Here is a 27,086-nt window from a genome sequence, read left to right as displayed (position 1 = left end):
TTAATTATTTTTTTAAAAATAGAATTGGCAGCTAAGGGATCATTGATAACTCCTAGAGAGAGAATTATTTTAATTAAATGATGAGTTCAGAAGCCAGATTGCAGAGGTTTCTTTTGAAGAGACTAAGAGGCGATGAAGTGGAGGTTTTTCAAGGAGTTTGGCTGAGAAAGGTTAAGCACTATATAAATGTCTATTATTGTTATTATTATCATCATCATCATTTGGAAGATAATGGATTTTGGAGACAAGATAATGTGGAGTTGGAAAATCAGGCTAGGCATCAGGTACGCTGGGTTCTGTTCCTAGCAGGATCAAGGAAATCATATTTCACTCAGATTAAGCATTTTGTCTTACCTGAGGCTGGCCGGCCAAGTGCTGACAGAGCTGGTATTGGGACCTTAGTGTTCTGTCTCTCTGTCTTGGGCACCCACTCATAGGTCATGTAGCCTCCCTTGACACACAGAATTCAGACACTCTTTGTTAAGGTGTCTAACAGGCTCCCTTCCATCACCCAAGCTGCTGACTCAGTATATAATAAGTTTCCTTTCTCACCCTTTCTTACGCGTTGGGTGCCAGAAGGCACCTAGCCAGTTTTCTAAAATCTTCCAAATTCACTGGCTCCAAACACTGGGTAACTGTGAAGAGGGTCAAATTGGCTTCATTTTAGGAAAACAAGACAGTGACTTCTTTCAAAGACCTTGGAGACTTCTGCCTGCCGGCCCCAAGTGTTCTCAGAAGGGGGCTAATCAGAAGCAGCCAGTTGAATTTCCCTAAAGAAATATAAAGGCAAGTTAAAAACAAAAGAGAGAGTGTGTGTGTGTATAAGGGATTAAACATACCTGGAGTTTGGCTAGATTCCTTTGGAAAGTTCAGAAGAGGCTGGTGCTGTGAGGAGAGTTCTATTTGGAAGGCAGGATCTCAGAATTCTGCCCTTTAGCTTGCTCCACGCCTCATTGGGTGACCTTCAGCAAGTCATTGTCTCTTCTTCGCACCTCAGATTTTCCGGATATAAAATGGGATAGTCTCATGATTGGGGGACCTGAACCCACTTGACTCAGAGAATTCCAAGGCTTAGTGAAATGTGAAGCAAGTAGGATAAGGTTAATTAAGTGAGCATCTCCTCCTTTTGGTGAGTGCCTCCTAGAACTTCCATTTTGAGGAAGTACTAAGGCCAGTCATGCTCACTCACATGCCCTTCTTTTCAGCTCCCTTTTATGTGTTGTCTTACCCCATTAGAATGTAAGTTCCTTGAGGTCAGGGACTTTTTTTTTGGATGTTTATATTCCCAGTACTTAACACAGTGTCTAGGACACAGTGAGTACTTAATAAATGCTTCTTGTTGCTGTCTATTTTTTTTAAACCTGTAGCTTCCATCTTCTAATCAATACTGTGTATTGGTTCTAAGGCTAGGCAATGGAGGTTAAGTGACTTGCCCAGGGTCGCACAGCTTGTTGCTATCTATTAAGTGCCTACTATGTACCAGAACTGAATAATGGAAAGGATTTGGAATTGAAAAACTTATTGTACCTACTTTACCACTAACTCAGCTGTGTTGCCTTCGCCAAGCTACTTATCTTTCATAGACAGCTAGATGGCAAAATGGATAGAGAGCTGGGGCTGGGGTCAAGAAGACCTGAGTTCAAATCCATCCTAAAACACTAGTGTATGATCCTAGGCAACTCACTTATCTCCTGTTTACCTCAGTTTCCCCATCAGTAAAATGGAAAGAAGATTAACAGCACCAGCTTCCCAGGGTTATTGTAAGGATCAAATAGATATAGATGATAATTGTAAAGTCTGGTACATAATAAGTACTCTATAAACATTAACTATTAGTATTAGCTATTATCTTACAGAGGCAGCTAGATGGTAAAGTAGATAGAGAGCTGGGGCTGGGGTCAAGAAGACCTGAGTTCAAATCCATCCTAAAACACTAGTGTATGATTCTAGGCAAGTCACTTATCTCCTGTTTACCTCAGTTTCCCCATCAGTAAAATGGAAAGAAGATTAACAGCATCAACTTCCCAGGGTTGTTGTAAGGATCAAATAGATATAGATGATAATTGTAAAGTCTGACACATAATAAGTACTCTATAAACATTAACTATTAGTATTAGCTATTATCTTACAGAGGCAGCTAGAGGGTAAAGTGGATGGAGCACAGATTCCAAAGTTAGAAAGACCCAAATTCAAATTTGGCTTCAGACACTTCCTAGTTATATGACCCCTGGACAAATCACTCAGCCTCTCAGTTTTCTCATCTGTCAAATGGAAAGAAATAATAATATCTACCTCCCAAAGTTATTCTGAGGCTCAAGTGAAATAATATTTCTTGTCCTTAGCACAGTGTCTGGCATTTAGTAAGCACTTAGTAAATGCTTATTTTCTCCCTTTCTTCCTATAAAATAAGAGCACTGGCCTTGATGACCACAAAGCTAAGATTTGAGCTCAGATTAGGAGATCAAAACAGTGCTTTGGTATCCTTAGACAAATGAAATAGGTCAAAGAACACCAGTGGGTTGATCTAATCTAGCTATATTTATTCACACTCTCTAGCCTGAGATGCTAATGTCAAATGTGCGATTTAAATGTGGGAAGTGTCTTGTCAGGTTCTAAGTAGCAAACCTCGAATCAAAATGGCTTCTATTCCTCTGGTACTTGCTTCCCTCAGTAAGACCCAGGACCAGAGTGGTGCCTTCTTCTGCCCCACGCTTTACCTTGGGCACTCGGTGGGCAGCTAAACTCCAATAGGAGAGGAAAACCAGGCTCTCTCTCCCTTTACCTATTTTAGTGGTCGGACTTTGGAGCCTGATCACAGGGCACTTGGCAGATGCTCAGGCTACTGGCACATCAACTTGGTTGGGTGGACCTGCCTCGGCAGCTGTATTTGGATAAATACTTTCACAAACTCTTCAGGGAAGGCTTGAGGTTCCTTTGAGTATGTGTGGAGAGAGATGCTCCTTCCCATCTCCATCTTCCTTGTCATTCTTTTCTCTCTCAGGTATAATGGCCCCAACCTGGTTCTGAAGTATGACAGAGCCCAACAGCGCCTGGTGAACATTGCAGTGGATGAGAGAAGCTCCCCCTACTATGCACTCCGGGACAGGCAGGGGAATGCCATCGGGGTCACTGCCTGCGACATCGATGGGGATGGCCGGGAGGAAATCTACTTCCTTAATACCAACAATGCCTTCTCAGGTAGGGAGTCTGACTAGTTTCCTTCTTTCCTTTTGTATCTCCAACACTTGCTTTTAGCTTCTAACCCTCATAGATGTCTTCTGAAAGAGCCCTTTCCTCACACCCCCCAAAATCTTAGATTTCTCCATCAAGGAATTCTCAAGGGTGAGGGAGACCTAGAGAGACCTTACCTCCTAGAGTGAGGTCTATAGGTAGCCTCTTAATGCTGATTACTGATAGCATGGTGCTCCCTGGACCTAGTTTAGGGAAGCAGGAGGAGAAGGTGAAAGCCATCTTGAGCCCCCAAATTGCTGAATAAGATCAGGATCCCCAGAGCATCTCAGGAGGAAATAAGCCTATTTTCGGGGCACTATAATTCAGAAGGGTAGTAAAGGTCTCCTCCTCAAGGCTTCTTCTGAGCTCCTTAATTCCCAACCTTGAGAAGTGCGAATTCTGAGGACATGCTATAGAATCCTCCAGTTGGATAGGTTCATCCAAACCAAGCCAGAAACTTACTGGAGGCCATCCCAGCCACAACAAGTCAAAACAGGATTGGACTTTCTAAGATATCTCCTAAGGGTCTGTCTTGATTTAGACCTGTCCAGATAGAAGGCTAGCCTTGGAGTCAGGAAGACCTTGGTTCAAGTTCTGCTGACATATACTGGTCGTGTGACTCTGGGCAGGTCATTTATCCTCTTAATGCTCTTGGCAACTCTTTAAAATTATCATTTGCAAAGAAGCTTCCAATCTACACGGTTGGAAAGAATTTTCTACCCCCAATTGAAACCCCAGTTCTAGAGCAAAACCAAAACCAAAAACAAAAAACCCACCACAAAATCAATTCTGGACTCACTCCAATCTCCATGGTGGTAGTAGAGCAGGAGAAAGGAAGAGAAGAGGTAATAATATATTGGTGAGGTGGCAATGAGTGATGCCAAACTCCAATCCAATAAATATTTTGATATTTGGAGTCAAAAATCCTTGGTTCATAGCCTTAGATCTGGAAAGGAATTTTTGTTGTTGTTCAATTGTTTCAGTTGTGTCCAACTCTTTGTGCATGACCCCTTTTGGGGTTTTCTTGGCAGAAGTACTGGAGTGATTTGAAATTTCCTTCTCCAGCTCATATTACAGGTGAGGAAACTGAGGCAAAGTTAAGTGACATGCCTAGGGTCACACAGCTAGTAAATGTCTGAGGCTAGATTTGAACTCAGGTCTTCCTATTTCCAGGCCTGGCATTTTTATCCACTGTACCACCTAGCTGCTCCTAGAAAGGAACTTAGTGGTCATCTAGGTGAGGAGTGTCAAACTCACAGCCTTGAAGGTTTCATACAGCCCCAACACTCTGAAGTCCAATCAAAATCAAATTAGCATGTAATCAGAAATGACTACACTCATACAATTGATATTGTAGTATTTGTCTTCTCAGTGAAAAGGGGAGGAGCTCCAGGGAGGGAGAAAGAGAGAATTAGGAACTCAAAATATTTTTTTACAAAAAAATGTTAAAACTTAATATTTTTTTAAAAAAGAATTAGGAAATGCTTAGCAAGATCAACAAAAATACAATAAAACATAGATAATATTAATCTGTGGTTTTCTAAGTCAATATGTAGCCTACAGAGGTCCATTTCTTTTTAACACTACTGATCTAGTCCATTTCCCCTTATTTTACAGTTTATATAATTTATAAACCCTTATCTTTTGTCTTAGAATCAATACTATGCATTGGTTCCAAGGCAGAAGAGCAGTATGGGCTAAGTAATGGGGGCTAAAGGGGGGTTAAGTTGCCCAGAGTCAAAAAGGTAGTAAGTGCTTAAATATATTAAAAGTAACAATGGGGGAGCTGGAAGTTAGGTGGCTCAGTAGATAGAGGGCCAGGCCTAGAGATGGAATGTCCTAGGCTCAAATCTGGCCTCAAGACACTTCCTAGCTGTGTGACCCTGGGCAAGTCACTTAACCTCCATTACTTAGCCCTTACTGCTCTTCTGCCTTGGAAACAATGCACGGTATTGATTCTAAGACAAAAGATAAGGGTTTATAAATGATATATTTATATTACACATGTATGTGTTATATTTGTAATTATATAATATAAAAATATATAATATATTATTATGTTATATATATTTTATGTTATATTTATAATAATATAATATAAATATGTTGTATTATATTATATGTATATAATATACTATATAATAATATATACAGATAAGGACATTGAGTTTGGGAAGGTGAGATTTGAACCCAGGTCCTGTGAGTAAAAAGCATTAGCACTGTACTATGCAGCCTCTCTGATCTATACAAGCTGTGCAACGTTTGGAGAATTACTCACCATCTGAATCAGACCCGAATTTCTTCATCTGTAAAAATGAGGCTAATCCGTGCCCTGCTTCCTCCCCGGGGCTGCTGCAGGTCAGGCTGCCTTAAGACCTGTAAAGTTTCTATGCAAATATCAAAATTCAAGGTGTGCTGCTTTACAGTTTCCAAAGCTGTTTTTCACATCTGAACTTCTTTGCTCTTTGCCACAATTCTGCGGTCTGAATCTGGGATTCTGAAGCCTCAGTGAAATAGCTGATTGAATGAGTGAAATGAAAATGGGCTTAGAGGGAGAGGCGAGAAAGGTAGGGAGAGGCAGGTGGGTACGGAGGGCAGACAGAAATAGAAGCACGGTTTGTGCCCCCCGCTCCGTCCCCAGGCACTCCTTTACTACACCGTGGCAGGACAAGATGTCTCGGAGAAAGCCCTCTCGTCAGGATGGCACCATTCGACTTCCTTTATGGCTCAGGGAACTTCCACCTGAGCTAGAACCTTTACTGGTCTCGGGCTCCCTGAGAGCCAGCGGTCCAGTCCTGTGGACCGGACCTGGGGAGGATGGAGTGTGAGTCAGGGATCGGGGCCAGAGGCGGGGGGCAGGCGAGGGGAGGGTGCCGTTATCTGGCCAAACGCCAGCCTCGAGAAGCCAGAGAACAATGAGTCGCAGCACCCGAGCGGTATTTTATGGGTTTTCATCTCATCTTGCCACCAACTCAGGCCTGTGTGACTGTAATTATCCCTACACAAATATCAGGGCATGATTATCCAGCTGGATTTACTGCTCTCAGGCGAAGGGAAGATTGGATTGGGGCAAAGTTAATTGATGAGCTGATCAACTCTTTAATGTGGGGCAAGGTCAGGGGAAGAGACCAAAATCCATCGAAGGTCCAGCTGTGGACAGGAGCTACAGGGCAGGTGTGGCAGCAAAGGGCGGGAAGAAGGAGAGAGGAAGGAAAGGGGGAAGGAAGGAGAGCTGGAATAATAAAAAATACTCTTGAAGTCATAGGTTCAAAGCTGGAGAGAGGCCATCAAGTCCGACTCTCCTTATTTTACAGTTGAGGAAACTGAGGCTGAGAGCTTGTGTCCTGTCCAAGGTCATACAGCTAGTAAAAAATACCTGAGCCAGATTCAGAGTCAGATCTTCTTGACTCCAGGTCCAGTGATCTATCCACTAGGCCACCTGGCAACACAAAGGGGACACCATAATAGCTCACAGCTCTACAGGGTTTTAATAAAGAAATGCAAATATATTGATAATATATACAGATGAAAGCATTGAGATTGGAAGGTTAAATGACTTGTCCAGCATCACACAGTGTCAGAGGTGAGACCTGAACCCAAGGCTTCTTGGAACCTTGGAAGGAACCAGCGTTCCTTTTGCTACAATAGGTTATCTCATGTCAGAAGAGGAGACCATCTAGAGAAGAGAGGAGCACCTCAAATATAGAAGAAGCACCTCAAAGAAGACAAAGTGGCTTTGTTGAGAGGCAGGCATGGGCTTTCTGCAGATGCATGCCCTGACATTCGCATCCTCTGGGGCTGAGGACCTAGCTTGGGGCCACCTGCGAAGGACACCTTCCCTCCAGGGTTGGGAGGAAGCATATCACCATCGTAGAGGCAGAAGTTCTTCCCTGCCCCCCAATGCCCAGCAGCCTCAGCTCTGGCTCCACACTTCTCGGTGACCTTCTGTGGGTTTGAGGGATGTCTGTGGTTTTGAGTTAATTTTTCAGTTGAGTGATTCAATTGATTCATTGACAGTGGGCGGAGATGGGGAGCAGAGACACTTGTGCTGTGTCAGCGAATTCCCCTCTGTCCAGCTGGCTCTCCCCTCTGTACTTAGCTGTTCCATCCCCTGGCCACCATGGGGAGCCCAAGGTGTCTCTGGGAGCTTCCTCCCAGGACCAACACCATTGGGAGCATTTGCACTTGGAGATCCTTTAACTTGTATGGGAGATGTCGAGGTGGGGTGCAACAGGGACTGAGGAATGATTCTGGAAAAGCCATTTCCCCTCCTCTTTATTTTCCTTGGGTCCCAGGTCTTGATTGCCCATGGGATGTTATTGATGCCCCTGGGCTGGGCTTGACTGGTTGATTACAAATACTATCTGATGTTTATTTTTTTAAAAATACTATCTGAGAAGACCAATGAATGAATAATGGACTCAGGACTGGACCTGGACTCAGAAAGACCAGTATTCTAATCCCACCTCTGATCATGGGAATGTATGATCATGAGACAATCTTGACCTCTCTGGATCTCCATTTGCTCCTCTATAAAATGGAGGTTGGATTAGATGACCTCCCTCTAAGGTCCCTTCTAGATCTCAGTTTGATTCCTGGGCAAGTTCCTTAGTCCCCTCTGTGTGGCAGGTAATTCTAAGTCTATAAATTGCAGTGCAAATGCCCATCTCCAATGATAATGTATGAACTGATATTGCATGTGGTTGTTTCTTAAAGGAATTGGGGGTTTCCGTCAAAAGCAGTATCCTTTTGGGAGGGGTCTGTTCAACCACTTCAACTATTCATTCCCAAGAAAAGGTAGAATTACTACTGTCCCAAGAAGGTAAGAAACAGGATACACTGAACTGGGGGTTAAAATAGAAGAAAAGGGACTGGACCTATGATTTTAGTAGTGCAGGGAACTCCCAGATAAGAAAACTCCCACTACCAAGAATGTCATGGTCTTAGAGAGTTACCTGGGACACTAAGAGAAAAAGTCATTTGCCCAGGGTCACCCAGCTAGGCTTCCTCTCTACACACTATGCCAAGCTGACTCTTGGGAGTCAAGAACCTGGATTTTAGTCCTGTCTGACTGGTTAATTATGTCAAAACTATTATTCCATACAATTCTAAAACCCTATGAGCTGAAGTTCTCATCCACAGTTCTAACATTCAATGAGTCTAGATCAGTGATGGCAAACCTTTTAGTGACTGTGTGCCAAGCTCTGCCCCCAAAGCATGTGCTGTGCTCTGTCCTCCTAGACACCCCTATGCCAAGCACCCCACTGCCCCACCTTACCCAAAACATGGGAGGAAATGCTCCCATTAGGCTGCTAGGCAGAGGAGTGGATGAAGTGAAAAAATGTCTTCAGCATGGTGGAAAGGGGAAAAGGAATAGCTCCTTCAAGTCTCTCTGCCTTTCTAATAATGTACTCTATCAGGTGACAGCTTGCATGCCCACAGAGAGGGCTATGCATGCCCTTTTTGGCACACGTGCCATAGGTTCACCATCATGGGTCTACATCAGTGATTCCCAAAGTGGGCACCCCCGCCCCCTGGTGGGTGCTACAGCGATCCAGGAGGGCAGTGATGGCCACAGGTGCATTTATCTTTCCTATTAATTGCTATTAAAATTTTAAAAAAATTAATTTCCAGAGGACTAAGTAATATTTTTTTCTGGAAAGGGGGCAGTAGGCCAAAAAAGTTTGGGAACCACTGGTCTAGATGATGCTAAGAAGAAGCTTAATTAACATACTAAGGAGGAGGTAGGACAAAACCTGTGATTTCATCATTGCATGGAGCTCCCAGGGAGGAAATCCCTTTTACCAACGTAGGCTAATAACTATTCTGCAACTTATAATCTTAGAGGGTTGTCTGGGGGCACTAAGATGTTTAAGTGACACAGTCTATATTGGAAACAAGACTTGGGTCCTAACTCCCAAGATGGTTCTTTGTCCACTGTGTCATATTATGTATTTAGTAATGATTAGAAACACCAGATGGTAGTTGAGAGACTCAGCAACTGGTAGCCAGAGATGAGAGAATGATCCTATCAAAGGAATGTTTTAGATGATGTTGTTCTTTACCATCTCCTACCAAGGGGTATTATCCAGGGCCCCCAAGTATCAGATACTTCCAAGTGCCTCAAATCCTCTCCTGGAGATCCCTTCTGATAGGCATGCCTTCCCCAGATGGTCCCTCACTCCAGTTGTTCCCAGTTCTATTCTAATAAACCACTCTGGGTAGTGTCCAAGAGAGTGAGCATGGGTCGGAATGCTTCCTGCCACCCCTACTTCTGTGTAAGCTGGTAATGTGGCTACATTTTTACTCTTTCTTTGGCTTTTTTTTAACCCAAAGAATTACCTCCAGGAATGAGTACTCCAAATACCATGGTAGGTCATAGCTCTGGAGTTGTAAAGGGGGTTTTAGAGATTATCTAGTTGATCAGACTCACCTCATTTTAAAGGTAAGGAAACAGGTCCAGAAAAGGTTAAATGGTTTACTCAACATTACACAAAGGTAGTAATAGGGCTGGAATTTGAACTTAGGTCTGGAATGGTTCCGAGTTCAGCACTTATTCTACTCTGGAGGGGTTGGGTGGGTTTCTGCCAATGACACAAGTGACCATTTAAGCCTGGGACTTACCCTCTCAAGTATCAAAACCAATGAGCAATCTTGTTGTAGGGCAATATAGTGGAAGGAAGAAAGCCCTCCATTCCCATGCCTACTCACTCAATCTCCAGACCTAACTGACCACCATCCTGCCCCCTAAATTGGATTTCTAGGTATGCTCATTCCTAATCCTCAATGATACGGCTCCAACCCCTCAAATATATTCAGTTTATCGCCCTCAAAGCATATTTTTGAGGACCTTCCCTCTCAGAAATCATATTCCTTTGCCTCTAGACCTATGCCCTAGATCTTCTACTATCCCAGGTCCCAATCACATTTGGCAATTTCCTATTTAGAGGCAAATCACATTCACTAGTCCCCCAGCTAACAGATTATAATCACAATTGGTCAGATGAACAGCAAGTGGCAAGGGGGGCACTGGGCAGGACAACAAGGACAAGACAGTATGGAGACTCAGAGAGTTGGTTCATGGATGCCCTCATCCTCAAACGAGATCTGTTAACAAGCCACGATTATTGTTCAATCCCAAACTATCAAATTGTGTCCAATGTGGCGTAGTAGGATCAGTAACATATATTGAAGGCCAGGCAACAGGAAGTATATTTTGAAGGTTGAGGGCATATGGAGAGAGCTTTTATTAAAACATTAAAACATCCCCTCACCCGGCCTGATTTTCACCCATTGGTTTTCCCTTCCCTTGTGACTAATTCTGCCCGATTTTTATCAGCCAAGTCACCCAGAGTGTTTTTGATTGAATGTCCCACTCACTTCCTAGGTCACAGACATTGTTTTTGCCTTAGCAATATATAGTCCACTTGTTATCCTGAGCCATTCCCCCACCTCCATCTACCTGCCAGTTTACCCTTCTCCCTTCAGTAGTGCTAAAGTATGGATTGGGTCACATCAAGGGTTGGCTCAGCCCGTGGGGAAAAGGTATTAATTCGATTCAATAGAGTTAAACAAATATTTACTGGGCACTTGCTATGTTCAGGGCACTGTAGGAGGCAACGTTCTGTAGCGGATAGAACCAGACTAGGAATCGGGAAAGCCTGGATTCAAATCCAGTCTTGGGCTATTACTAGCTATGTGATCCAGGGCGAATCAATTACCCTTGCTCGGGCTCAGTTTCCTCCTCTGTAAAGTGGGAATAAAGATATCTTTAGCCCTAACTCAGGATTACTGTAAGTTTCAAATGAGCTAATGTATGGGAAGTGCTTTGCAGACCTTAAAACACTATATAAATGTCAGTTTAGTGGTAATAGTAACTGTGGGGAATACAAAGATGAATGAGGCATTGCCTCCGCCCTAAATGGGCTGGCTACTCTACTGAAAATGCTCTCTAATTCCATATCTATCCCAAACCCCACATTTTCACCCTTCTAACTGCTCCCAGAGAGCTCCTCCAGGTCCCCTTTGAAAGGAAGGTAGTAGGCAGAGGGAGGGCTGGTGAATGGAGAAGCTGATTCTACTCCTTAGGAATTGCGGTCTGAAAAGCCCACCACCTGATGGTTCAGTGTTTGTCTATTGATTGGTTAGTAGTCACCCTCCTCCTTCTGAGAACTCTCTCCTCCCTTGGTGTTTCTCTCCCCCTCTGTCTATCTGTCTGTCTATCTGTCTGTCTGTCTGTCTCTCTCTCCTCCTTTCTTCTTCCCTCTCTCCCTCCCTTTCTCCTCTCTTCTTTGTCTCTTTTCCTCCTTTCCTCCCTCCCTCCTGTCTATCCGTCTTTGTCTCTTTCTCTATCTCTGAATCTCTCTCCTTTTCCCTTCCTCCCTCTCTCTCTTTCTCTCTCTCTTATTGCCACTCTTTATAACACTGGCCTCTCTTCTTCCCATCTCCCAAACATAAACATTCCCTATTGTTCAGTACTTTGCTCTCTGTGTGTATCTGTATATCCTTTCCCTTGGAAATCTCATTAGCTCTCGTTGCTTTAATTATCATCTTTATGCAAATACTTTCCCAATCTATATATCCTTCCCTGATCTTTTTCTTGAACTCCAGAAGCAACGGCCTCCTGGATTTTTCTATTGGTGAGTCCTGCCATTATTTCAAATCTTACAGCTCCAAAATAGAACTTAATATCTGGGAGGCAGCATGGTTGAGTATCTCGCAAAACAAAATGCCCAAGTTCGAATCCTGCTTCTGATACTCCCTGAGTGACTTTAAGTCACTTACTTCTGTTGGACCTTAACTTCCTCATCTATAAAATGAAGGGATTAGACTATATGTGGCCTCCATAATCCCTTCTAACTATAAATCTATGATCTGCCGTCCCATGAGTCTCCCCAAATGTGTTCACCCCTCCCAATGCCCCAGTTTCACACACCATTCTCCTCGTCATTCAGGCTTGAGTCTTGGAGTCTTCATTCATTTTGACTTCTCCTGCATCCTCCATTTCCAATCATTCACTAAGTCTTGTAGGTTCCTCTTTAGATGGGCCTCTCATATCTGAGCCTTCCTTCCATTCTTACTACAACCATCCCAATTCAACCCTTTATCTTCTACTGCCTGGACTAGATTCCAAGCCTCCCTTTTCTCTCTCCTCCAAACCATGCTGCGAATTACTGCCAAATCAGCCTTCCTCAAACTCAGCTCTGAAATCACACACTGATACAGCTAGAAGAAAATGTTATCTATTCTTGTTCAGTCATTTCAGGTTTGTCCAACTCTTTGTGATTCCATTTGAAGTATTCTTTTTTTTAAACCCTTACGTTCCATCCTAGGATCAATATGAAGTATTGGTTCCAAGGTAGAAGAGTGGTAAAGGCTCAGTAACTGGGGTTAAGTGACTTGCCTAGGGTCATACAGCTAGAAAGTGTCTGAAGCCTGCTTTGAACTTAGGACCTCCTCCTAGCTCTCTATTCACTGAGCCACCTAGCTAATGACATCTGAGGTCTTCTTGGCAAAGATACTGGAGTGGTTTGCTATTTCCTTCTCTAGCTCATTTTACAAATAAAGAAACTGAGGCCAACAGGTTAAGTGACTTGCACAGAGTCACACAGCTAATAAGCATTTAAGGCCAAATTTGGACTCAGGACTTCTTGACTCTAGGTCTGACACTATTCATTGGGCCACCTACCCACTCCAGAAGAAATCCTAAAGGCTGTGTATTCATAGGATCATAAAAATTTTGAGCTAGAAAGGGACTTTAGTAGAGGCCAACTTGTCCAAACTTTTAATTTCAAAGATGAGGACTTAAGTGACTTGCCCAGAATCTCACTGCTAATCAAGTGACTGAGACAGGACCCTAACCTAGAGCTCCCTGACACCAAGGCAAGCACTCTAGCTGCCATCTCACAGTACTTCTTCCAGCTCCTTCATTTATAGATGGCAAAGGTGCAGTGGCTTTGACAAGGCTACACAGAGAGTTGCTGGCAGAGCCTGGACTTGAACATCTTCCAAAGTCAAGTCCCATGCTCTTAATACTACATTTGATTTTTGGATTGTATGAATCTTCTACTTAAAAACCTTCAATAACTCCCCAATTCCTATAGTCCAAACTTCTTAACCTGGCATTCAAAGCCTTCAACAGTCTGACAGCAACTCCTTTCTCCAGATCTCTTTCCCTTTGCTCCTCAGTGTGACTTCCTTTCCTTCCCTTCACCCCCAGCCAAATTTTGTCTATTTACCATGCCCTGATTTTGCTATAATACTCCTCTTTGTCCTAGAACTTGGAAAGTCCTGAGTTCAAATGCATCCTCAGATATTTACTCACTGTGGGGCCTGGGGCAAGTCATTTTACCCTGTTTGCCTCCATTTTATCAACTTTAAAATGAGAATAAAGCAATACTATCTCACCTACCTCGCAGAGCTATTTGGAGGAAAATGCTGTATAAATATGAGTTTTTGTTATCATCACTCGTTTTGTAATTAATCCCACAATGCTTCGTGATGAAGCATGAAATCCTGCTTTGTATTGCTTAGTTTTTCATTTTTATCTATCAGCAAATCAATCAGCCTTCATTGAGCACCTATTATGTGCCAGGCACATAGTAGGTACTGAGGATACAAAGACAAAAATGGAAGCAATCCTAGCCTTCAAAAAGCTTATAGTCTGGCCTAGGTAGAGAGAACACATACACATATATACGTATATGTTTTTGTATAGGTCAGTATACATGTGTATGTGCATATATATGTGTATGTATATACAAGATGATATAAAGGGTAAGACATTAGCAGCTGGGGATATCAGGAAAGGTCCCCCAGCTAAACTAAGAATGGACAGCATATCTCTTACTCCTTTGAATCCCCCAACGTGCCTAGCACAGTGCCTGGAACACACCATATGTTTGGGGATAATAGTAATAACACATTTAGGAGATGTTTTAGGTTCACAATATCCTTTCCCCATAAACACCCCAGGATTGTGTGATGTCACCCCTATTCTACAAGCTAGCAAGCAGAGGGGTGCCCTTGCCCATGGTCCACAGCTAGTAAATATCAAAGCCACATTTGAATCTAGATTGTGTCTAGAGGAGAGGATGATGGATTTGGAGTCAGAGAAACCGGGTTCAAATGCTGCCCGTGTGACCGAAGGCACTAAGTTAAAAAAAATCTTCAAGGTTAGTTTCACAACAACCCTGTGAAGTGGGAGCAATTTCTGCGAGCCTCAGTTTCCTCATCTGTAAAATAAGGGCATTGTACTAGATGACCTCTAAGGACCCTTCCAGCTCTAAATCCCAGACTCCTGTGATGCCAAGTCCAGCGCTCACCTCTAAATCATGCTGCCTTCCCGCAATAAATATTGGTTGATTGATTGCACATAGACTTCAGTTTGTATGAAGACTCACGCCATAGAAGGTTTCCCTTAACTGCCCTATTAGCAGCAGGCTCCCAGGGTGGACTGGCATCCTCCAGGGAGTGTGCAGTCCAGGCTTGGTGGTCCAAGTTCCCATCCCAACCATCCCAGCTCTCCTCTACTCACCTGTCCTCTCCCAGGCTCCTCCATGAGAGCCGAGAAGGTCCTTGGGCTCCCACCAGCCTTCCCTGTTCCTGAGCAGCCTGTCCTCTGGCCCTCAGTGTGGCACCCCAGGCCGTCTGCAGCTACAAGGAGCTGGCAGGAGGGATGACGTGTTGACACGGACCAGGGGCAAGCGCCGGGGTGTTTATTACCTGTACCATCGACCCACACAGCTCACTGTTTATCTGTCTTCCTGACACACCTAATTACCCAGGTTGCAGCTGCCAGAGCATTTGCTCTTCTTAAATCATGGAGTCCCATTACTCCTGTCGCCCAGGCCCCTCTGCTGCCGCCTACGGAAGGGCTGCCATTGATTTTGCCGTTCTCATTTATGATCTACAAGGCTCTGCACCACTCTGGCACATTTTACCTTAATTAGTTTATTCTTCTGAGTGTCCCTGGTCAGCCCTTAAGCCAAAGGGCTGAAGAGGGAGGAAGAGGCCACAGAGAAGCAAAGCCAACCCCTCCTTCCCTTTGGCCTCAGGGCCTGCCTGAACATTAGTACTGTAGGCTGAAGGGCTTCAACTGAGAGAGGAGATCCCTGAAACAGTATATTCATAGGGTGGGCAAAATCCAGGGGCTCTTTTTCTTATTCTTCTCATCTCAGGGCCCCACGGTTCTAGCCTGCCCAGAGAGCAGCCTCCTCTATATCTGACAGAGTCAGAGCTAGCCAAATGCACTCGGGGAATATGGTGGGAAATGTGCCTTCAGTCAGGCTTGGGAAGGGGGCAGGGTGATGGGGAACAAGGTGGAAAAGTGATAGTTTACTGCAGCCAGCCATCTGCTAGCTTTCTATTTTAACTAATTATTCTTGCTAACTAGATGCTAAATTCTATTGTTTCTATGCTCCTAAAAGATTTTAGTGCAGTCAGCACCCTCTAAATTTGGTGCCCTGAGGCAAAGCTCTGGTCACCCTGCCCTAGTTATAGCTCAAGTATCTGGAGCTCCTTAAATGTTCTTTACAGACCAGAACCATTCAGCTTGGTCAGTGAATGCTACAACTTCTTCTCTTCTTTGATACTAATTTCTGTGGAGGGTTGAGACTCCCTAAGGTAAGCCTAAGGATCCTCTGATTTGAGAGTGAAGCAAGAACAGGGGCTTCTTCTGAGGGGAAGAGATGCAAAAAGCATAAAAGGGTCAGTGTTGTGGGGAGGGCAGTGCCTCCTCCTTAGAAAGTACCTGCCTAGGCTAGAATATTAATAATAGAAAGTATCCCAAAAGTTTTGTTTTTGTTTTTGTTTTTGTTTTTTTAATTTTAAACCCTTAACTTCTGTGAATTGACTTATAGGTGGAAGAGTGGTAAGGGTGGGCAATGGAGGTCAAGTGACTTGCCCAGGGTCACACAGCTGGGAAGTGTCTGAGGCCGGATTTGAACCTAGGACCTCCTGTCTCTAGGCCTGGCTCTCAATCCACTGAGCTACCCAGCTGCCCCCTTATCCCAAAAGTTTTAATGCAGTTTTTTAACCCTTCCCTTCTATCTTAGAATCAATTCTAAGTATTGATTCCAAAGCAGAAGAGAGGTAAAGGCTAGGCATATGAGGTCAAGTGACTTTCTCAGGATTCACACAGCTAGGTTAGATTTGAACCCAAACCTCTCATCTCAAGGACTGGCTCTCTATCCACTAAGACACCTATCTGCCCCTCAAATGCAGTTTTAAGCTATCAAAACTTTAAAACTGGACTAAGACTTTTGAGTAGGCAGCTAGGTAAGTACCCTGGATAGAGTGTCAGGCCTGGAGTTAGGAAGACTCATCTTCCCTGAGTTCAAATCTGGCCTCAGACACTTACTAGCTGTGTGACCTTGGGCAAGTCACTTAACCCTGTTTGCCTCCGTTTCCTCATATGTAAAATGCACTTGAGATGGAAATAGTAAACCACTTTAGGATCTTTGCCAAGAAAATTCAAAATGAGGTCCTAGAGAGTTGGACACAAATGAAACTAAGCAGAAGCTTTTGAGACCTCTGTATAGACCCTTATATAGCACTTTAAGGTTAGCAAATTATTTTACATGTTATTTTATTTGAGCCTAGAAACAACTCCATGAAATAGCTACTTCAGATATTATTGTCTCCATTTTACAGTTGAGGAAACTGAGGCAGAGAGAAATTAAAGGTCATATAGCTAATAAGTATCACAGTTGGAATGGAAACCCAAATCTAAGGGTCTAGGGCATGTGTCCCACAAGATAAAAGACTAGACACTTTCTCCAATCCTCACTAGTTCTGGGGGAAAAAAAACAACCCATAGAGGAATTTTGTGGCAAAGGGAAAACAATTACAATTGTATCCATAAGGCAAGAAAAGGAAAAGTCCTACAAAGTAACAGCTTTGTGAATTAACAGTGGAGAGTCCTCCCTCATCAGCCTTCACTCAGTGATTACAAACTGACCCATGAGCTTCTGCTTGGAAGTTCATTCAAAGATTTTCCTGCTGTTTCAGACTTCAGAGAGGTTGCCCCCACATTTGCCCTTTTTCCATCATCCTGTTGCAATAAGCAATGAGCACTGCCTCTGGGGCATGGAGGGGGGTGGCATGAAACTATGGTTCCCTTCTCACGGGGTTGGCTTAGGAGTCCTCTAATGCCAAAGCAGCAGAGGCTCCCCCAAACACTCAGCCTACCTTCCTCCAATCTTTTAAAAAGTAACAGATGCTAACTTGGCTTAGAAAGAGAACTAAAGAATAGAGGGGACAGAAGAAAAGGGTTAGCATGTGAAGCTGTATTGGTCCTGAAGGAAAAGGGATGGGAAACCAAGCTGAAGGCATTTCTTTCTCCCCAGAAATTACTTGGGGCAAGAATTAAGACTGATGAAAAGCAAATTCCCTACTATGGGGAGAAACTGAGACGGCAAGATGGTCCAACCCCAAAGATAAATTCATCATCAAAGGAAGAAAAGTCCTAAAATGAAAGGCAGGTGAATATAAGGGGGGAAAGTGCTAAAAACACCGAAGACTTCAAAAAGAAAATTTAATTTAAAACCTAGAGGAACATAAGTTAATAAATCAATGAAAAAGATACAAAAATCTAGAAGAGAAGATGAGTAACAAAACACTCAAGAGATTAACCAAATCTCAGGAAGTCTAATACTATCTACTATGCCATGTTTGCTTTAGGAGATGAGGAAAGAATGGACTCTCTAGCCCAATGGTTCCCAAACTTTTTTGGCCTACTGCCCCCTTTTCAGAAAAAAATATTACTTAGCGTCCTGGAAATTATTATTTTTATTTTAATAGCAATTAATAGGAAAGATAAATGCACCTGTGGCCATCACCACTCCCCTGGATCACTGCAGTGCTCACCAGGGGGTGGTAGCACCCACTTTGGGAATCACTGCTCTAGAGTTTAGCCAATGACATAAAATGGCTTTCTTCAATGACAGCAGCTTCAGTCCCAGATAACTATATCTTCCAAGCTAACTTCTGAAGACAAGCATAAAGAAGTCCCTCGCCAGCTGTGAATTAGCTCAACTATTCTGGAAAGCAATTTGAAATTATGCTCAAAAGGTGACTTGAATGTCCATCCCCTTTGATCCAAAGATCTTATTTCAAGGCATAGATCCCAAGAAGGTCAAAGAAATAAAGATACCATATACACCGGAATATTTATAGCTTTACTTTTTGTGTTAGGAAAGAACTGGAAACAAAGCAAATGCCCATCAAATGGAGAATGGCTAAAGAAATTGTGGTGCATGAACGTAATTTAGGTGGCATATTAGAGTGCTGGTCTTTAGGTCAGAAAGACTTAAGATTGAATCCTACATTACACTCTTACTAGCTGTGTGATCCTAGGCAAGTCACCTAACTGCTCTGTGCCTCCATTTCTTCATCTATAAAATGAAAGGAGTAGAGAAGGTGACCTCTGAGGTCCTTTCCAGTTCTATATTGGTCATCCTATCATCTATGATCCCATATTGGGATATTGCTACACTATAAGAAACAATTAACATAAAGAATTCAGAGAATTATAGGAAAATATATGAGTTGCAGAGCCAGGAAAAGAATATACAATGGCTACAACAATGAAAATATAAATATCAAAACAACTGAATGCTATAGAATACCATTGTTAAGCTTAGTTCTGGAAAATAGTTGAGAAAATGCCAGGCCCTTTCTTCTTTGCAGAGGTAGGGACTGTTGATGTAAAATATTGAATATTCAGTCAGGTACTGCTGATGTATCAGCTAGTTTTGCTGACCAGATTTTTTTATCCTTTTAAAATATTTCTTATATCTTCCTGGATAGGGAAAGGTACAGTGATATATGTAGCAATGAATGTTATGTAAAAACAAATGATTGCAATAAAAAGAAAAAACCAGAAAAATAGAAGTCCCCAGCCAAGTCTCCTCCTATGAGTCCTTGATTCTCTTGGATATGTCTTCTCTCTTGGAATATCTTCCCTGAAGTAGTGTAACCCAGGAATCAGTTAGACAGCAGGATTGGACTAAATCAAGAATGTCTTCATGGAGAAGTATGTGTATAACCCAGATTGTTCCCCAAAACCATAAGAGTCAGAAAACAAACGAACAACAAATAAATTTGGTTCAAATCTAACTTTTGCCACTTGCTAGCAATGTGATCTTAAGCAAATCACGAAAGCCATTTAAGCCTCAATTTCTTCATCTATAAATAGTGGCTGGAGCAATTAAGTGGCACAGTGGTTAATGTAGTAGGCTTGAGATCAAGAAGACTTATCTTTGTGCGTTCAAATTTGGCCTCAGATATAGCTACGTGACCCTGGGCAAGTCACTTGCCCCTGTTTGCCTTAGTTCTTCATCTATAAAATGAGCCAGAGAAGGAAACGATAAACCCCTCTAGTATCTTTGCCAAGAAAACCCCAGAATAGGGTCACGAAGAGTTGGACATGACTAAAGCAACTCAACATGCATAAATAGTGGCTACAAAGGGGGATTTCAACTTTGTCTTTGTAATATCAATGCCTGGCGCACAGTAAGTGTGGGAAACCAATATAAGAGAATAGATAAAAACCGGAGACTCCTCTTTTGACCCTTTTTGTGATCCTTGTGATTTCTTGTTGAAAAGTATTGTGACCTTATTGAAAAGCTTTAAGTTCCTAGCAAACTTGAATTTAAAGGGTTAATACTGTTCCCCTTTGCCCAGGAATGCAGCTACAGCCAAGGCCAAAACTTTAGCAAGGGGAAATTCAACCTTGAGAAAAATACTCCCAACTTGGCTTTTTGATACGAAGCCAGTCAAAATTCAGCCTTGGCCTTGGTCTATTCTGAAGCCAATGTTTTGGGGTTTGATGTGACATAATTTGTAACTTCTGCGCATCTGCAAAGTTTCAGGGAGGTTCTTTTGTGTGAAATGAGTCTTGAAATATATATAATAAACTCCATGCTCCTGGAGCCAGAGCTGGAAGCATGAGGTAAAAGACAACTTCCTTGTCCCTTCCTTATCAACTAAACTTTCCTTATCAGATTATCAGAGATTATAAAGAGATCTCTACAAGTAAGCACATAATAAATATTTATTAAATTGATATGGTTGATGGGAGGTCCAGAGTTCAAATCTGACCTCAGACACTTCCTAGCTGTGTGATCCTGGGCAAGTCACTTAACCCCCATTGCCTAGCTCTTTCTGCTCTTCTGCCTTCGAACTAATTCTTAGTATTGATTCTAAGATGGAAGATAAGAGTTTAAACAAAATTTGATATGGTCGTTGTAAGAAAAGTTCTGGAGAAGCATGAGTAATCATTATTTCCAGTTTTGTGGCACTGCCTTCCCCAGAGCCCTGCTATGGTTTACTGAGTGTCCCTGAGGCTGATGTCAGGCCCTTAAAGTAATTGGTGAACCCAGTATAGCCCAGAAAGGAGTTAGAGCAAAAACCTGACTCCTCACAGTTTAAGTGGCCCTGAGACCAAACCAGGTATTATGATCACAAAATCTCCCATTTAAAAAAAAACAAAACCAGAGGCCAACTCATCTAACCTATACCAGAATAAGATTTCTTGTGACTACATCCACAATAATTGGTCATCCTACCACTGTCTAAAGGCCTCCAATGATGAAGGGGAGCCCACTACCTCCTGAGGCCATTCATTCCACTTTTGGACATCTCTAATTGTTAGGCATTTTTTCTTTATGTCAAGCCTAAATTTGCCTCTTTGCAATTTCCTCTCATTACTCCTGTAATATTTCTGCCTCCTGGGGCCAAAAAGAACAAGTCTAATCCCTCTTCCACAAGACAACCTCCCAAGTATTTAAGGACAGCCCCCATGTCTCCCCTAAGTGTTCTCTTCAAGTTAAACATGCCAAATTCCTTTTATCATTCCTCATGTGGCACGATCTTCAGAACCTTCGCCATTCTGACTGACCCTTTTTGGATACCCTCCAATGTCCTTCTTAAAATGAGGCGGGTAGAGTAGAACTTAATACTCCAAGTAGTGAGAGCTATTACTCCCAGTCTTGGGTCAGTTTTGGGTTTTATACATAATGCCTTTACCCAAGTCATTGATAAAAATGTTAAAATCTGACTGGGCCAATCACAGATCTCTGAGGCACTCCTCCCTTTCCAAGTCAACATTGAATAATTAATTGGGTCTGGCCATTCAACCAGCTCCAAATCTACATGTGTACATGTATGTATATAACCCAGATTGTTCCCCAAAACCATAAGAGACCTTGTCAGAGCTTGTGCTAAAATGTAGATAAACTACAACTACAGCATTCCCGAATCTACTAGTCTAGTAACCCTCTCGAAAAATAAGCATCTAACATACTTTGATGAAGCAGCGATGGCTTTAAGGGATTAATTGCTTCTTTTCCTAGGTGGTCACTAGCCACTGACATGGCCTAGAATTTTGCCAGGAATCCTAGTCAACCTTGCCTATAATTATAGGCTTTAAGCTGTTCTCCTTTTTGAAAATCAGGACAACGTTTGCTCTTCTTCCGTCTTGCAATACCTCCCATTTTTCATGATCTTTCAAAGGTCACTGACACTGGTTCAATAATCACATCTGCTAGTTCTTACAGGATTAGAGGTGGTAGTTCATCTGGCCCTGGTAATATGAACTCATTAGTGCTTCCTTGCTATGTCTACTTATTTAGAATATTAACTTCCTATGATCCACTTTGTTCTATCATTTTCAGTCTAAATATCACCCACGTTGGCAGAGAAATCAGAAGCAAAATAAAGGTGCTTCACTTCCACCTTCTCTCCATCATCCTCCCCTCCTTACTAAACAGTGGACTTTCTATCCTTTATGGTCCTTAGCATTACTTATGATCGCAATTTGTTTTGAGATTTAGATACTCTTGACTCTGATCCTTTTGTCCGCATCCTCCATTATCTGATATTGCATCCATTTTCTGTACAGTAATCTCACCCTTATCCACGGTTTTGCTTTCCTTGGTTTTAGTTGTCCTTGGTCAACCTCGAATTCCAAAGGAAGGAAGGAGCAGGGTAGGAGCTCCCACAGGATGAGGGAAGAAGCTGGCACACCGTTTAAGGACACATGGAGGTCAGGGACAGACACCAGCACCTGAACTGGCCAGTGGCCAGGTGGGCAAAGTGGAGCATAGGTTGTGATCCTATGAGTCAGGCTGCCCTGAACTCTCTCACAGTCAGTTCTTGTGCTTTCACTTGGAGAGTCCTTTTTAAAAGAGTTTTTTGGGGAAGGCAAAGCAGGGGGACCCCTGAGCACCAAAAGGGGCAGCAGCAGAGAGAGAGAACTCAGTACTATAAAGTTAACAGAGGTGTTTAAAGTTAAAGCTAGAACTATCTGTAGAGATCTTAGAACACATCCCCTGTGGATACTCGTCTCTATGGTATACATCTTTTTAAAATTAAGCTGGTGCCCAAGTTCCCTATTTATCTATACTGATATCAATCAACAGCTCCTCTTTTCTTCCTTTATCAGAATTCTTTCTCTTTTTGTCTTTTTTTTAACCGAGTTTCTCTGTCTCCCTCATTAGACTATGAGCTCCTTGAGAGCAAGAACTGTGTTTGCTTTTACCTTTCTTTGTACCCTGAGAACTTAGCCCAGTGCCCAAGCACATAGTAGATGTTTAATAAATACTACTTGATCGAATGACTCCCAAATCACCCAAATTGGAAGCAAGATTGAGACTAGGCCCACTCAAGGGCCCGAGCTCAATACTGGTTAATATGGAAGTTTTAATCTGCCCTGTTTTTCTGAACTGGACCAATTTGCCCTTCTTTAGACAGCCTGATGGCCCTTTGTTCCCAGGGGCTTACCACATTGGTACCAGCCTCAGTGCAGATATCTGATCAGTTTTGGCCATACTGTAGTATGGAACTCCCAACTCAGGGAGTCTTTCATCCTCAACTTCCCCAAGTAACAAAGATTACAGGCATATAATATACTATCTCTGGACTTTCTCTGTGTCTTCAGAATTTCATCTTAAAAATGGCATCCTACCTATTTTTTTTCTGAAGTATTTGAAATCTGTAAGATATTTGTCAGACTGTGCCTAGCTTTCTAAAGAGAAGCAGTTGCTTCCAAAACTCCCAATCCTTTCCATGAAGCAACCTTGTTGAGGAGAATTAGTTACAGGATTCCAACTCCCCTCATTGGTTCTTCCACATTTTGAAGGAGGAAATTGTCAGAGCAAATCAGGAAATCATCAGCCTCTCTGCTTGGGATAGAGAGAAAGCTCCATTTGATGTTGAGATAATCAGAGATTTCTGTCATTACTATATCATGCTTCTGTGCTAGGCTTGTGATCAGTTTCCCAAACACCTTGTTTTTGTTTAGATGATCTGTTGTCTACACCAATAGCAATATCGTTTCTACTAATCTTCACCAAAAGGTTCTCCACCGTCTCCTTTATGCTTCCTCGATTTCCTCACATCAGAACAAGTATTTTTTTAATCCCTTACCTTCTGTCTTAGAATCAATACTGTGTATTGGTTTTAAGACAGTAGAGAAGTAAGGGCTAGGCCATGGGAGTTAAGTGACTTGCCTAGGGTCACGCAGCTAGACAGTGTTTGAGGCCAGATTTTGAATACCCAGGACCTTCCATCTCTGGGCTTGGCTCTAAATCCAGAGCCACCTAGTTGCCCGCCAAGTATATTATTACTTTGTACCACTACACCCTCCCCCCATCGTTTTTACCTATCATGTTTATTTTTATTACAGTATACCCTTCCAAATGCATATTCTATTCATTGGTTTCACTCCAATGAGAGAGAGAGAGAGAGAGAAATTCAAATTTGCTTCCTTGTATTATAATCTCCAATTTACTTTCTTACATTCTATGTATTCACCTTCATCTGAAGCTCACCTAGTAAGATCAGATACCAATCACTGAGGTCCTTTTTCAAGCTGAACTGCCAAACATTCAAACCTTACTGTGGAAAGTGCAACTCCAATGAGCTAGCCACATTTTTTGAATACCAAATACATGTTTGCCTAAAAGAATATTTTATGGAAAATTCACACAAGGCAAGCACTCACACAGAGGTCAGAAGAAGTGATACTAGGACACCCTCAAGGTCTCTCTGAAGAACTTTGGTATCGATTGTGAGACATGAGAAACATTGGCACAGAACCATCAAGCATGGTGTATCCGCATCAAAGAAGGCTCTGTGCTCTGTGAGCAAACAGGATTCCAGTAGCTCCAAAGAAACATGAGATCCATAAATTTAGAAGCGTCTCCATCCCAAATGTACATACAGGCTATTTGTGCCTAACCTGTGGTGGTGCCTTCCAAGCTTATATCAGTTTGATCATCCAGAGTAAGACACACTACACATTTGACCCCAACATCGTGGTGTCTTTTTGGTCCTCTTTAAGTACAAAAGACAACAACCAATCAGTATTCACCTTCATGGATAATTGTCGACAGTTTCCACTATCCTCCACCCCTTTTTCTTCAGCTTATAACCCTTTTTACTAGATTAGTAGCAAACTTCCAATCAAATAAGTATTTACCAGTGTCTGTTAGGTGGATTCCATCCCTGGCAAGGAACCTGTCATTCCTATATTTTAAATCGTGGTCCAGAAATTCAAATCTGATATTCTCTTCTTTAACGATTCACTTTTTAGCTATTCACATCCCAAATCTTCCTTTCTCTTTTTAAACCTTTTCTTCAAATTGTAACAATCATGAGAAAACAACCTGTACCCCTAAGGCCTTCAATTTCTTGTCGAAAATTTCAGAACCTTTATCAATGCTTCCTAGTTTCCTTTGGCAGTTACATTTGTGCCCATGTGAATCACCATGCGTGGGTAGTAGTTATCCAGTTTGACAAGTCTTAGGAGGCTTTCTGTCACATCCTGGGTACAAGCTTCAGGAAGACAGCAGACCTCTCTGTTGTTATCATCTTGACAAATAGTGGCCTCAGTAACCCTCTGCAGAGAGTTACCAACCACGACTACTCAGTCTCATTTTCTCCTGACCCTTACTGAATAATGTCTCACCTGACAGCACCTCTAGGATCTTATCATCATTTCTTGGAGAACAAGTGCTACTTCTTCCTCCTCGAATACTCTAGCTTTCTCATTTTGGGGAAGAACCTCACAGTTGGTATGTTTCAGGGCTGTGTGAAGCCCAAGCATTGGGTTGAACCCACTCCTCTATTGACTTTTGTCAAATCCATTACAAGGTGTTACAGATTCATCTTAAAAAAATTATTGAGTCAGGGGCAACTTGATGGCTCAGTAGATAAAGAGCTAGGTCCAGAGATAAGAGGTCCTAAGTTCAAATGGCCTTAGCTTCCTATCTGTGTGACCCCGGGCAAGTCACTTAATCCCAATTACCCAGCCCTTACCATTCTTCTGCTTTGGAACCAATACTTATTTTTAATTCTAAGACAGAAGATGAGAATCAAAAAAACTATTGAGTCAGAGAAAGTTAGGACTAGAAAGAATATTAGAGTTCATTTGTTCATTTTACAGATGAGGAAACTATATTTCAGGGAGGAGGAAATTATTTTCCCAGAATCATAAAATCAAGCCTAGAACCCAGTTCTGAGTTTCTGACTAATGTACATTTTCCACCTTTTAATAAGGATCCCTTGACCTACCATTAGACCCACTACTGCACTTTGAAGATGCTGGCGTCTTTCTTTCTGCCCTGCAGCTAAACTTTCTTTTTTTATGTTATCTCCCTCAATTAGAGGGACCTTGAGAACAGGGACTATCCGGATTTTTCTATTTGGGGATGTATGGAATGTTCAGGGAAGACTGGCACTTCTGATGTGAGGACTTGCCAACCCTTTTTCAGAGCTGTTCACCCTCCTTTGCTTTCCACCTGGTACTCCCGTCTCACCTGTGGCCCCAAGAAACTATAACACATGCAGCAGCCACATCTCAGTAAGCCCACTTGGCAAATGAACTCAACAAGGTTGAGGGTAATTGATGGGCCACAAACCCATCAGTGAGTTGGGGTGGGGAGTGTCTACCTCAGGCATGCGAAGACTTCCCCCATTGGAATGGGTGAATGAGAACAGTCTGTTCTAATGGCCACGAAGGCAGCTGGAACAGGTGCTGTGGAGTGCTTAGAGCTTAGTCAGACATCAAAGATGCCAACGTCATCCGCTGAATCCCAGGACAGTCTTGCCACTAGACTTGGATGACTCTGGAAGAGAAAAATGAAGCTGATGACTTTGTATAGCTCTGCCTCACTTAAATCCAATTTATGAGCAAGACAGGACATCACTCTGTGATGTCATTGGTCCTTTTTGAAAATGAAGGACAAACCAACAATTTCTATCCTCAGTGCTTAGTACAAAGTAAGTGCTTAATAAATAATTTTTTTTATTCATTCATTCATCTCATTGGCTTTCCCATTTCAGACCACAAAGTGAAAACATTGGTTATTTCTACTTCAATGCTATTGGGTTTTTTAACCCTACCTTCTGTTTTAGAATTGATATGAAGTATACTAAGAGCTAGACAATTGAGATTGCCTAAGATCACACTGTGAGGAAGTACTGAGGCCAGATTTGAACCTAGAACTTCCTGTCTCCAGGCCTGGCTCTCTACTCACTGAGTCATATAGTTCTGTCTCTTCAGTGATGTTTGTTTGTTTTTTAAAACCCTTAACTTCAGTTAGTACCAAGGCAGGAAAGTGGTAAGGGCTAGGCAACCGTGGGGTAAGTGACTTCTCCAGCATTAGAGTTAGGAAGTATCTAAGACCTCCTATCTTCAGGCTGGCTCTCTTTTTACTGAGTCACCCAGCTATCCTAATGCTGTTTCAATAAAAGAAAAAATGAGGGAGGGGGAGAGAAAGAAAGAAAGGGGTTTGAGAGAGAGAGAGAGAGAGAGAGAGAGAGAGAGAGAGAGAGAGAGAGAGAGAGAG

General features: G+C 42.5%; 1 protein-coding gene across 1 annotated transcript in view; it reads left to right on the top strand.

Moving 5' to 3' along the window:
- CRTAC1 (cartilage acidic protein 1) overlaps window positions 1–27,086 on the top strand; it is a 162,359-nt gene that overhangs the window by 77,113 nt on the left and 58,160 nt on the right. Inside the window, exon 2 of the mRNA XM_044662681.1 lies at window positions 3,002–3,198. Coding sequence (XP_044518616.1) covers window positions 3,002–3,198 — 197 coding nt within the window. The remainder of the gene's footprint in view (window positions 1–3,001; window positions 3,199–27,086) is intronic.

This window comes from Gracilinanus agilis, chromosome 2, assembly GCF_016433145.1.
Source record: "Gracilinanus agilis isolate LMUSP501 chromosome 2, AgileGrace, whole genome shotgun sequence".
Classification (NCBI taxonomy): Eukaryota; Metazoa; Chordata; class Mammalia; order Didelphimorphia; family Didelphidae; genus Gracilinanus; species Gracilinanus agilis.
Note: the sequence above shows the minus strand (reverse complement) of the source record. Positions and strands in the feature narration are given on the sequence as shown.